The following is a 13877-nucleotide window of genomic DNA, read 5'->3' as shown; positions in this document are numbered from 1 at the left end:
TCTCTCTTCATTCTCCCTGCTCTCTGGGCCTCGTATTTGCGCTGCTCCTTCCCTCTAATGGCAGTAATGGCTGGAGACAAAAACAAAACAGATGCCTGTAGAGAGAGAGAGAGAGAGAGAGAGAAATAGAGAACGAGAGAAAGAGAAATTGAGTGAACAGAGGAACTGGAGAAGTGCAGAGGGACTCAGACACTTGGTTGGGCCACTTTAAGAGTGTAGAAGGAGATTTGAGTTCTTAGAGCTTTGGAGTTAGGTTGGAGTCATTAAAACTTGTTTTTCTACCACTCCACAAATTTCTTGTTAACAAACTATAGTTTTGGCAAGTCGGTTAGGACATCTACTTTGTGCATAACACAAGTAATCTTTCCAACAATTGTTTACAGGCAGATTATTTCACTTATAATTCACTGTATCACAATTCCAGTGGGTCAGAAGTTTACATACACCAAGTTGACTGTGCCTTTAAACAGCTTGGAAAATTCCAGAAAATGATGTCGTAGCCGGCCGCGACCGGGAGACCCATGGGGCGGCGCACAATTGGCCCAGCGTCGTCCAGGGTAAGGGTGGGAATGGCCGGCAGGGATGTAGCTCAGTTGGTAGAGCATGGCGTTTGCAACGCCAGGGTTGTGGTTTCGATTCCCACGGGGGTCCAGTATGAAAAAATATAAATTATGTATGCACTCACTAACTGTAAGTCGCTCTGGATAAGAGCGTCTGCTAAATGACTAAAATGTAAATGTAAATGTACCTTCAAACTCAGTGCCTCTTTGCTTGACATCATGGGAAAATCAGAAAAAATACCTCAGAATTTTTTTTTTACACATCCAAAAGTCTGGTTCATCCTTGGGAGCAAATTCCAAACGCCTGAAGGTACCACGTTCATCCGTACAAACAATAGTACGCAAGTATAAACACCATGGGACCACGCAGCCGTCATACAGCTCAGGAAGGAGACGCGTTCTGTCTCCTAGAGATGAACATACTTTTGTGCGAAAAGTGCAAATCGATCCCAGAACAACAGCAAAGGACCTTGTGAAGATGCTGGAGGAAACAGGTACAAAAGTATCTATATCCACAGTAAAACGAGTCCTATATCGACATAACCTGAAAGGCCGCTCAGCAAGGAAGAAGCCACTGCTCCAAAACCGCCATAAAATAGCCAGACTACGGTTTGCAACTGCACATGGGGACAAAGATCGTACTTTTTGGAGAAATATCCTCTGGTCTGATGAAACAAAAATAGAACTGTTTGGCCATAATGACCATCGTTATGTTTGGAGGAAAAGGGGGGCGCTTGCAAGCTGAAGATCACCATCCCAACCGTCAAGCGCGGGGGTGGCAGCATCATGCTGTGGGTGTGCTTTGTTGCAGGAGGGACTGGTGCACTTCACAAAATAGATGGCATCATGAGGAAGGAAAATTATGTGGATATATTGAAGCAACATCTCAAGACATCAGTCAGGAAGTTAAAGCCTGGTCGCAAATGGGTCTTCGAAATGGACAATGACCCCAAGCATACTTCCAAAGTTGTGGCAAAATGGCTTAAGGACAACAAAGTCAAGGTATTGGAGTGGCCATCACAAAGCCCTGACCTCAATCCTATAAAAAATGTGTGGGCAGAACTGTTTGACCCAAGTTAAACAATTTAAAGGCAATGCTACCAAATTCTAATTGAGTGTATGTAAACTTCTGACTCACTAGGAATGTGATGAAAGAAATATAAGCTGAAATAAATAATTCTCTCTACTATTATTCTGACATTTCACATTCTTAAAATAAAGTGGTGATCCTAACTGACCTAAGACAGGGAATTTGTACTAGGATGAAATGTCAGGAATTGTGAAAAACTGAGTTTAAATGTATTTGGCTAAGGTGTATGTGTAACAGTGTTGCTTCCGTCCCTCTCCTCGCCCCTACCTGGGCTCGAACCAGGGACCCTCTGCACACATCGACAACAGTCACCCTCGAAGCACCGTTACCCGTCGCTCCACAAAAGCCGCGGCCCTTGCAGAACAAGGGAAACAACTACTTCAAGGTCTCAGAGCGAGTGACGTTACCGATTGAAATGCCACTAGCGCGCACCGCTAACTAGCTAGCCATTTCATACCGGTTACATATGTAAACTTCCGACTTCAACTGTATAAGCAGCATGTGAGTTTCAAGTTTGGGGAAGATAATTTTCACCATAAAAATGCACCTTTATAATAAAAGCATTACATGCATAATTGCATTTGCGTCACTTTTGATAATGGTGTTTTCCGCTAATGGAACATTCGCGCTTATAGCCTACTACTATGTGCGCATCGCTGCGCTTATAATGTGAAGACATAGCCTAATCGTTTATCAACATTTTAAGCTAAACGTTCTGATCTGTTGCGTCAGCCACATTGCATACCATTTTTTTTTTGATGCTAGTGGTTGTATTAATTTGGGATCTATTGCACCCCACAACTGTCCCAGACTATGTTTGGAATATTTATTTCTCGCACAGAATAGAATAGGTTGACTTTTGGACTATGGGGGATAGTAGACATAGGCTAGTGCTTTTGCTGTTCATTAGGCCTACTCATCTTGTTGGCTGACGAAAAGTAAATGTGGACAGTTCTTCCAATATCTTTAATATGCGCCTAGGAATTGGATAAGGATGCTCGCAGTTGCGTCCCGGATGTGTCTGTCTTAACTTGTAGCCTGTGAGAAAGACCCGATCACGAGCCGTGTGAGTGAGAGACGCTTCGGATTGCGCAGCACACTCCGGGAGAAGGGCACAATGCAGCACTCCGTGAGACCGACCGTTATTTGCTTGACAATCACCTGCTGACAAAAACAGCCCTAATCTCACCCAATTAATTCCAGTAGTATTCCAATCACCCATGTTACGGTAATGGAATCTTTGTAATGTTCCGTAGTAACATATACCGCATGGAGGGACGTCACAGTGAGGCCTTGGTAATAAATGGTGTTGTTTTATCTCTGCACCTCCTGACCCCACAAAAGGAAACCTGAGGTGTTTTGGAAACTTAGGTAAGGACAGAGGAAACTTTATCCTGGACAGAATGCATAATACATAAACCTCTGCTCCACTGTCAATCCACTGGCCCACAAAGAATGAGGTAGAGACACACACATGCCAAGTTATCGTTACTCATTTAGTATTTATTCCTCCTCATTATTTTTCTATTCTGACTTCCTTTCTCTGCATTGTTGGGAAGGGCCCGTAAGGAAGCGTTTCACTGTTTAGTCTACACCTGTTGTTTACGAAGCATGTGACAAATAACATTTTGATTTGAGTACACAGTCTATGAATAACAAGATGTACTTGGCTTAGCTGAGGAGTTACAGAGATAGTCTCTGTTTTTATTCAGTATTTAAACTGGTCCCTGTATTTCCTTGGAGCAGTCAGCCACTGTTGACAGGTCCATTTCACTTCACTGTGTATGTTGAGCTTGTTATACAAGCTGCCCTGTGGGCACAACCTTTCCATGCTGATCTCTCTCTCTCTCTCTCTCTCTCTCTCTCTCTCTCTCTCTCTCTCTCTCTCTCTCTCTCTCTCTCTCTCTCTCTCTCTCTGCTAGAGCTGCTGCAATCAGATTACACTTAGAGAGAGAAAGCGAGAGAGTGAGAAAGCAGTCTAACAACTCTCCTATACTAATTCATCAACTGTATAAGTTATTATACATGAAAGTTGACTTTTTTAAGTAACTCTAGGGTTGATGATGTGAAACTCTATTTGGAGTGCTATAAGTAGTTACATGAGAGGACTAGGCCCTGGGAAAGCAGGTCTGACTGACTGGGGAATTGAAGCCTAGTGAAGGAGGTAAGGAAGCACATGATATTGACCAGCCCATGGAAGGAGGAAGATCTTATCCGCTGGCACATCATTCAATTAGGCAACACACACACACGCGCAGACACACTGAGGCACCCAAGCACACACATACAGGCACACACACACACAGAGGTAGGTCTCAGGTGATTTCCATAATGATGAGGGCTGGAAACGAACCTTCCATTGGTAGTCTATAAATAGCTCTCTGGCAGCCATGTCCTCCCACACAAACAAATGAGCTGGCCTGATTCCGTGTTTTAAAAGCGTTCGAAAATTAGGTGGATAGGCCTGACTAGTGAGGCCTGATGGATAGGCTTCTGTTGTCAACAAATGGATTTCATTACAATTATAAAGAATGCCGCTATTTTGAATGCACATTGTATGCATATTTCGTATGCATTAAGTCCTCAAGTTTACTGCAGAGCTATGTTACCTAATGTACCTACACATGATGGAGTATCCTAAAAGTTGAATAGAGGTGACCTTTTAATATGGCAGGAACAATTCTGTTATGTATCCACATCTTGAAAACGGGCAGCTCCTAGAAGTACATAGCGCAGCTAACACTGCAGGAAATCCTATAGTGCAGACAGGAATGGCAAGCCATGCTGTGCAGCAGGGTTGACCTCGCGCACTAAACACACACACACACACACACACAGCGACAGGAGGGCCTGCAGGAACAGGGAAGAGGGAAGGAGGTGTTGAGTTGCACTTGTACTGAGAGATTGTGAAAGAGTCCTCCTCAGGAGAGGAACACACACACATATAGAGGTTGGGATCATAATAACACTGTGGCATGTCTCCTTTTAGGAGGGAGGGAGTTTGGGATGCCTCAGTGGAGGCTCAGAGAGAGGGGGGGCTCCCCGGTGACTTTCTCAGGGGTGTCAGGTTGTCATAACAATCCCCCTGCTCTGACCTCTCGCCGCTCTCCTCTCCTCCTCTCATTTCTTCTCTGTTTAATTATGTCTCAGGAAGTTCAAAGGGAATACTTTGAGCTCCTGGCAGTCTTGCAGAGACTGTGGCTGTGTCCGAAATCTGTCTTGCCTGCTACTTACTGAAACTGCATACATACTGTGTACTAATCATACTACATACTATTTAGAACGTATTGTTTAGTAAAATCGTATGCAGTAAGCAACAAATATCAACATACTAGGCTACTGAGAATGCGTCATCTATTTCGTAATTGCGTTGATTCCCGTCATTCGTTCATTTTGGTAAAGCGCGTCACCATATCTGATTATCAGCTGTTGTCAAACACATGTGAGTCTGAAAAACAATTATCTTTGTCAGTAGTGTGCAGCGAATTCTACTAGATGAAAAGCCGAAATGAGTCGGCATTTAAAGCATACTCAAGTTTCGACATTTTCACATACTGTAAAACTTTATTTTTGCATACCCAAAATGCCTACTGTTTAGAATGCAAGTATTGAGACACGGTCATGGCGTGTAGTTAAGGAACTGAACCTGCATGACTAGAAAATGGATCACTCAGTAACTTGACTTGTGTTTTCAGCTTGGTCAAGTGTAGTGCTTTTGTAGTGCTGCGTAGTGCCTTCATGGAGGAAATTCTTTATAAAAAAATATATATATTTTGGGAAAAGAGATGGTCGGAGAATTAATGCAGACTGAATGTAGACCAAAGTATACAGTGGTGATAGTGTGTTGTGTGTAGACAATGGTTGTATCCCTGGCTGTCACCACTGGCACCATTTTGTAGACTGTCATCAATCTTTTAGTGTGTGCGGAGTGACAAGGCTTATCTACAGGCCCTAAAAGACTGTTTGCACACTCAGACACACACTCAGACACACACTCAGACACACACTCAGACACACACTCAGACACACACTCAGACACACACACAGACGCACACTCAGACGCACACTCAGACGCACACTCTGACACACACTCTGACACACACTCAGACACACACTCAGACACACACTCAGACACACACTCAGACACACACTCAGACACACACTCTGACACACACTCTGACACACACTGTGACACACACTCAGACACACACTCAGACACACACTCAGACACACACTCAGACACACACTCAGACACACACTCAGACACACACTCTGACACACACTCTGACACACACTCTGACACACACTCTGACACACACTCTGACACACACTCTGACACACACTCTGACACACACTCAGACACACACTCAGACACACACTCAGACACACACTCAGACACACACACACACCTTTGCATTAACAACTACAGTTATATTTTCAGAAAGGTTCCTTTTTAAAAACGTTATACACATTATGCTCATACATATTCAAGACATTTTCCCTGGATTATGCTGTTTGTGCTACGTATCCTCTGGGCCGATGGACAGGACCTCTGATGAGGAGGACAAACAAAAGTCACCATAGAAATTAGTAGCAGAACCTGAAAAAAACATTCCTCCCACCCCAAAATAGATGTGGACATGCCAATTAGGGCCTCCAGTCCAGTCAGCATAAACAAAAGGAGGTATGGGAGGGAGAAAAGGAGGGAGGGAGGGAGGGAGGGAAGGAGGGGGAGGTGTCTAACCCAAGTGGAGCAGATGTCACTTGGTCAATACTTCCTGTTTTGTTGGCCTTTTTATTTTGAGCCACCTAATTTAGAGGCCCAGCCGGTCTGCCTCTCTCTCTGTGGAGCTGGGCTTGAGATTTACTCTGACACTCTGGCTCCCATTGTTCCAGTTTCCTTTCTCTCCTAGCAGACCCGACCACAGAGGACAGCACTCAGCTCCAGCTCAGCGTGCGTGTGTCTCTGTCTGCCTCCATCAACACAGACTATAGAGTTGATAGTGTCACCACTGTCTTTTTCCCACGCTTTTCTCCTTTTGTAACCCTATTCTGAGGATACAAATGTCAGCAGTTGACATCTCAAAGTGTGTTTTTGGGGGGGATGTGTGTACTTACTCCAACTTCGTACTACAGTTATGGTAGTGTACACATAACTTATCCATGCAGAATGATCATGTCAACTGATGAGTGGAGTGGTAGAGGTTATAAGAGGAAAAGTGTGTCAAGTTACAGCAAGCCTTGGTTTCATACTTACTCAATCAGTCATTCTGTGTTCTGCCTAATCTGGAGGAGGGACAGAGGGAGGGAGGTTCCCGTACACATTGCCATACTGGTAGAACCGGTCCAGAGTGGAGAACGATATTCTGGGGAAGGCGAGAGGAGGAGGAGGAGGAGGAGAGACTCATTCTCTTTTGTCTGTTCAGTGTTCAGTTGGACTCATCATACCTCAGGCCAGCATGGAACCAGGCATCAATAACCACATCTGATCCTCATCATCAAATCACAGCCTATCAGAGCACAGAGACCATGACTTCATCATCACATCACAGCCTATCAGAGCACAGAGACCATGACTTCATCATCACATCACAGCCTATCAGAGCAGTGAAACCATGACTTCATCATCACATCACAGCCTATCAGAGCACAGAGACCGTGACTTCATCATCACATCACAGCCTATCAGAGCAGAGAGACCATGACTTCATCATCACATCACAGCCTATCAGAGCACAGAGACCATGACTTCATCATCACATCACAGCCTATCAGAGCACAGAGACCATGACTTCATGGTTTTGTGGAACAGCGTAATACTGTAGCGCTCTGTTTGCCTCTGAAACAGCACCCTATTCACTATATAGTGCAGTACTTTTGAGCCCTTAGAGCTCTGGTCAAAAGAGGTATTAGGGTGCTGTTTCGGGTTGTACTGTAATGGATAAGCTGCTACACTCATATTGCTCTTCCACTGAGTCTTCCTCAGACAGACAGACAAAAAAACTGACAGATAGGCAGACAGTGCATTCCTATGTGGAGTCCTGCTCGCATCTGCGTGACGTTTTTATGGGTTTGTCCATCAGCTTCATATTTCAGACATTCTCAGAGGCACAGTGTACCTGTGAGAGGGTCAGACAAACAGGGTCTCTTTCTCGCAGCACGCACAGGCAAACACACACACACACACACTCACACAGTCATCCCCTTTCCCAGTGGGTTCCATTACTGTGGAAACTAAAGGTGAGGGAGAGTCTGTCTTTCTGGTGAAAAACAAAAGGCTTGTGTAGGTAAATGTTGTCCCTCACTCTGTGTGTTAAATATAGCTGGCGGTGGGAGAGAGATGCAAACGGAAAAGGCGCTTGTGTTTTCTGCTGATGAGTGGCCCCCTTTGTTTCCTTGTATGAGTCGCTGATGTTACGTTCCTGGAATAATCCACTTGTTCTGCCTTACTAGTCAGACTCTGGGCTGCGTCTCCCAAATGGCACGCTATTCCCTATATAGTACACAAATATGCACTATTTAGGGAATAGGGTGTCATTTGGGACACACACACCCGAGAGCCTGTTGACTTGATTTTAATAATTCCAAATATTGATGGCATTCATGCAGCCTCTGTCAAGCCTTTCTCATTCCTCCTCTCCAGCCTCCTAATATGGAGGCCTTCAGCAGAGGGCCATGTCAGAACAAGTTAGGGCACGGTTGTTACGGCTGCATTTATACACAAACAGCAACTGGACTTTCAAAGACAGAAATGTCCATCAGAAGGCTTCCCCACACAACTCTTGCAATGCCTGCATTCATTTTTACACAGAAAAACACACAGACACGCACAGACACGCACAGACACACACACCTCATCAGCTCGTGTTCGTTCCTACAAGAGGATTGTGAAAAGCTCATCTTTCATTCCTAGATAAACACACGTTTGTTGGTTCTCTCTCATTAGCAGTGGGGAGTGATTGATTTAGTCAAACAGTAATAATAATAGTCCAGTGAACAATGGAGTGTTTGTGTAATGATACAGTATACATTGAGGCTGTCCCCAGCTGGCTGTGCACTGTGAGGGCCTGCAAACAGCCCTTTGATTTCCATGGGCGTCCAAACTAAAGCATGAATCACATAATCCGTTGTTCCCATTCGGGGTGTGAGAGTACACAGCTGGCTATATCAGTGTGTAAAAAGGAGGCTTTTCTCCTCACACACATGCACAGGCACAGCACAGCAGTGTTGTAGGCTATAGAATATATCTATCTCACCCTCAGTCACTCCACACCCTCCTCAACCCAGCTGTGAGATACAGTTCCACTGCCTGCAGGTCCTGACACTAGACAGAAACATTCTCACTGGTGCTGCTTGGAATTTGGAAGAAGGCCAAGTCAAACTTCATGAAATGTACAGTACATAATTTCACTTTACAAAGCCTTAGACACTTGAGACTTTGTGTGTGTAGTTATAAACTTAACCAAAGACTTGGCAATTATGTCAATAATAGTTTTGAGTCTGTGTCCGTATGCATGTGTGAGAGTGTGAATGTGTGTGTGTGTGTGTGTGTGTCAGTACTGTGTAGTAACACCTGCAGCTCTTTCCCAAACCCGTCCTGGATCCTGTTGTAGAGCGTGGTAATCTTTCCCACTGACTCACCCATGCAATGCAAATGTCCCAGAGCAGCATGCAAATCAGATTTATGTCACTGAAGAATCTAGAGTTAGGAGAGCCCAGTGGAGGGGAGAGGGAAAGGCTGTAAGATAGTGATGCATATTTGCGGCAGACATTCCTTTTGTATGTGTCGTGTCCAGTGTGGGATCGCTGCTCACATTCATCTACCACACGTCTATACACTGAGTGGGCTGTGCCTCTGGTCAATTTATCTCCCTCTCTGTCACATCTCCCTTTCTCTCTCTCTTTTCTTTACTAAACAGTACCTCTGTCTCCTGTACGGTTAGTTTCTGGGAGTCAAGTGTTACTGCCGTACAGTAATTAAACACTTGAACTGAAGTCAAGGTTAGAAGTAAGAAATTGATTTTCAGAGAAACTCAACTCTCTCCCCTCCCTCCTTCCCTCCCTCCCCCTAGAGCCCTCGGTGTCGGCACCCCTGGGGTCAGTCCCCATGGACCTGCGTGTGACGGAGCGTGTGATGCGGCCGGGTTCAGACACGGCCCTGCTGACGCCCCTGCACCCTCCTCTGCTCCACAGCCCCTTCTCCTCCCAGCCCTGCACCCCCTTCTCACAGCACCAGCTGCACCAGCACATACGGGTACGTACTGTACCGTTAGGCCTGCTCTCAGCACACTTTGTCGCCAAACACCGACACACACACTGGTGTAAAAGGAACCCATAAATTGCATTACATGTCTGTAATGTTTTTATGTCTGCAATGTTTAATGTGTAATGTTTCTTATACATTTTAGCTCGTATTAGTAATGACTTTCATGCCCCATTTACACTCATTAGCCCAAGTCTTTCTGTCACCCATGTGTCACACATTCCCAGTCCAGAGGGGCACTTTTTCCTGTTTCCACACATACTTTACTGAGTGTCTCATCGGATTTCAGTTCAACATGGAACAACGGAGACGTGAGCAGGAGCAGGAGAAACAGCAAGAGCTGCAGCAGCTGTGGCACAAGGACAAGAGCCAACAGAGTGAGTTTTACTGTTTGTGTGCGTACATGCGTGCGCCTGTGTTGTGTGCTTGTACACTGTAGTAGGAGAGAATGGGTTAAGTTGAGCCAGTGGGTCAAGTTGGCCAAATGGTTACTTGAGCCACCCCTTGTTTCTAGGAAACCATACACAAAATGAATCATGTGACCAAATATTTTAGAATAGGTCATGATTTCATGGAGTCTGTGAAGCATGGAAAAAGTGTTAAGCAAGTTAGGTAAATACATGTATTGTGTTATAGGTTTTATGATGCTTGTATCTAAACCAAAGTAGATAGTTTTAAGATAGTTTTATACATCAGTTGGAGTCTCTATAAGCTATAATACAAGGTCCTAAACCTAGCATGAAAGTGCATCCTTGTAGCTGTGTGGGCTAATATAGTCAAAATGTTTGCCTTGGGGTAAGTTGAGCCAATGGCCAACATATCCCATACAAATGATGATTACATTTTGTCAGTTTTATTCATAATATGCATAGTATTTTTGCAATGTGGCATGCATATGAACTCAAAATAGACGTAAAACAAGCAGGGGTCTAGCCCCCCTTGAAGTTCTTGAGAGAGCAGCCAAGTAAGTGAAAGAAGAGAAGTCATTTGAGCAGCAGCAAGGGATGAAAATGAGCATGTACCTGTGCAAAAGGCTATAGTAGAGTAGCTGAGGCACACAAGGTCTTATCTGATGACATGGAGTCTGAGCTTGCTAAACATATCAAGAATCTCATGGACCAGTTTCATGGGCTTAGTAGCCTCAAGTGCAGAGAACTTAAGCCAATGGCACATCGAAACAACATCCCTGTCCCAGACAACTGGTCAAGAAATGGAAGGGTAAGTGATATTGAACAGAGAGATCTATATCTCAATGGACATTTAAGATATACAATATACCACTCCGATTCCATGAATTCAACTTTAACATACAGGTAACTGCCAAAATAAAGGAAACACCAACATAAAGAGTATTTTTTTTTTTTTTTTTTAAATGCACCTTTATTTAACCAGGTAAGCCAGTTGAGAACAAGTTCTCATTTACAACTGCGACCTGGCCAAGATAAAGCAATCATAGGGCGTTGGGCCACCACGAGCCAGAACAGCTTCAATGCACCTTGGTATAGAACTCTATTGGAGGGATGCCACACTATTCTTCCATGAGAAAATCCATCATTTGGTGTTTTGTTGATGTTGGTGAAAAACGCTGTCTCAGGCACCGCTCCAGAATCTCCCATAAGTGTTCAATTGGGTTGAGATCTGGTGACTGAGATGGCCATGGCATATGGTTTACATCATTTTCATGCTCATCAAACCATTCAGTGACCACTTGTGCCCTGTGGATGTCATCCTATGGGGACATAGCCATAGTAGCCAAAATAATGGCCTGCCCAGCATTTTCATACAGGACCCTAAGCATGATGGGATGTTCATTGCTTAATTAACTCAGGAACCACACCTGTGTGGAAGCACTTGCTTTCAATATACTTTGTATTCCTCATTTACTAAAGTGTTTCCATTATTTTGGCAGTTACCTGTAACAGCACCATCACCCACTGTCACAGGACACCATGACCCACTTACCCCAAAGCGGCTCAACTTACCCCATACCCGGGGTAAGTTGTGCCAAGAGACCACCTTTTTTATGTTTTCAAAACTATTATGTTTACATTTAATTCTGATTATTTCCAGGGAGACACAACATCCTGAAATATATGTAGAAATCTTTGGTAGAAAGAATACTATATTTCCCTTTGACGTAGTGATGCTGATTGTAAAAAAATAGCTCAACATACCCCACTCTCCCCTATCGTTATCCTCATTGATTGAAGTGTTCTGCACAGTGTTGTATAAAGTGAAACAGATCCATCAATGTCACTTTCACAAGACAAACATCCTACACACACACACACACACACACACACAAACACACACACACAAACACACACACACACACACACACACACATAAACACAGATAAATACATACACACTCTACAAATGTAAATATTCACACCAAACAGCCAAAGAATGCCTTGTATCAAAACCAACATGGACACCCATTTGAGAGGCACTTCCTTCTGCCTATTCCCAACAGACTGAGTCATCATAAATAGCACCTAGACAAAAATAACGCCAAATCTCTTGTCTCTTACAACAAGCAGAGGAAAACTGTAATTTAGTGCTCCGTCTTTGCATGTCCATAAATACATCTGTGAGGTCTCTGAGCATTCCTCCAGTAAGACAGTATCTGGTAGGGCCCCGGAGAGGAGAAGAGAGGAGAAGAGAAGAGGGGAGAAGAGAAGAGGGGAGAAGAGAAGAGAGGAGAAGAGAGGAGAAGAAAGGAGAAGAGAAGAGAGGAGAGGAGAGGAGAAGAGAGGAGAAGAGGAGAGGATAGGAGAAGAGGAGAGGAGAGGAGAAGAGAAGAGAAGAAAGGAGAAGAGAGGAGAAGAGAAGAAAGGAGAAGAGAGGAAGGATGAGCTGTATAGTGCTGTTGTTTTGACCCCTGCCCTGTGGGTCCCAAACCCGGTTCTCTGTGAGTGGCTGTCAATGGACCATTGTGGCTCTGCTCAGAGCAGCTCATCTCTGTGTGTTGTGGGCTGAGGCATGCTGGGACGGCAGTGGTAGTAGACATCACATGTTGCTTCCTCCTCACACAGAGCCCACTGTTCCTGTTGCCTTTCACACGCACACACGCACACAAACACACACACACACACAAACGCACACACATATACACACACACCACATTGTATTTAGATCCTCATCCTACTGCCATCCAAGACAGTATGGGGTTTCACTGTCAGTCATATGAACATTGGATACTACTGAATACTATCATGCTACTGTAGGAGGGAATTTCTGGGCCGGTATTGACTTTTAGAGCAGAACAGACAGAGCTGGGCTGCTCATTTTAGAGAGAGAGAAAAAAAAGTCCCTCTAAAACAGTGGTTCAAAAATAGCCGAGCTGTGCAAACAGCACTGTTGTCAATATTGACCATATCAATAGTGACACCTCCTGTCACCTCCCCCTGTCCACCACGCCCTCCCTAGTCCCCTCCACACACACACACACACACACACACACACACACACTGGGACGGCATGGCCACAGCTTCCTAGCATGGGAGCACAGAGGGAGACTGAAATAGAAAGGGATTTTCCCAAATGTTGCCATCTCATCTTGATGCTCTGCCTACAATGTCATGCTCTGGGCATAAAAGGAGTCGTTCTTTCACTTAATATTGATCATTTTCATCTTCAGTTACAATGATGCAGTTGATGGGTGTATCACACTACAGAGTAGTTGTAGGGATTGGTCTGATGGTCTCTATATCTGTGTTGATTGACAGGTGCTGTGGCCAGTTCCCTGGTGAAGCAAAAGCTCCAGGAGGTGATTCTGAAGAAGCAGAAACAACAAGCCCTGGGAAGGACCAGCTCTAACCCTCTCAGTGGTCCCCCTGTGGGCTACAGGTGAGAACTCTTTACACCTTCAGTAGCATGTGGGCTACAGGTGAGAACTCTTTACACCTTCAGTAGCATGTGGGCTACAGGTGAGAACTCTTTACACCTTCAGTAGCATGTGG

The 13877-nt window shown here is 44.6% G+C and overlaps 1 protein-coding gene across 1 annotated transcript in view; it reads left to right on the top strand.

The window, feature by feature from the left end:
* The window catches only part of hdac7a (histone deacetylase 7a), a 56423-nt gene that overhangs the window by 23250 nt on the left and 19296 nt on the right, over nt 1–13877 (top strand). The window contains exons 3-5 of the mRNA XM_084186977.1: nt 9723–9904; nt 10203–10290; nt 13644–13764. Coding sequence (XP_084043103.1) covers nt 9723–9904; nt 10203–10290; nt 13644–13764 — 391 coding nt within the window. The remainder of the gene's footprint in view (nt 1–9722; nt 9905–10202; nt 10291–13643; nt 13765–13877) is intronic.

The sequence above is a fragment of the Coregonus lavaretus genome (assembly GCF_964263955.1).
Source record: "Coregonus lavaretus genome assembly, chromosome: 22".
NCBI classification, from domain to species: Eukaryota; Metazoa; Chordata; class Actinopteri; order Salmoniformes; family Salmonidae; genus Coregonus; species Coregonus lavaretus.
Note: the sequence above shows the minus strand (reverse complement) of the source record. Positions and strands in the feature narration are given on the sequence as shown.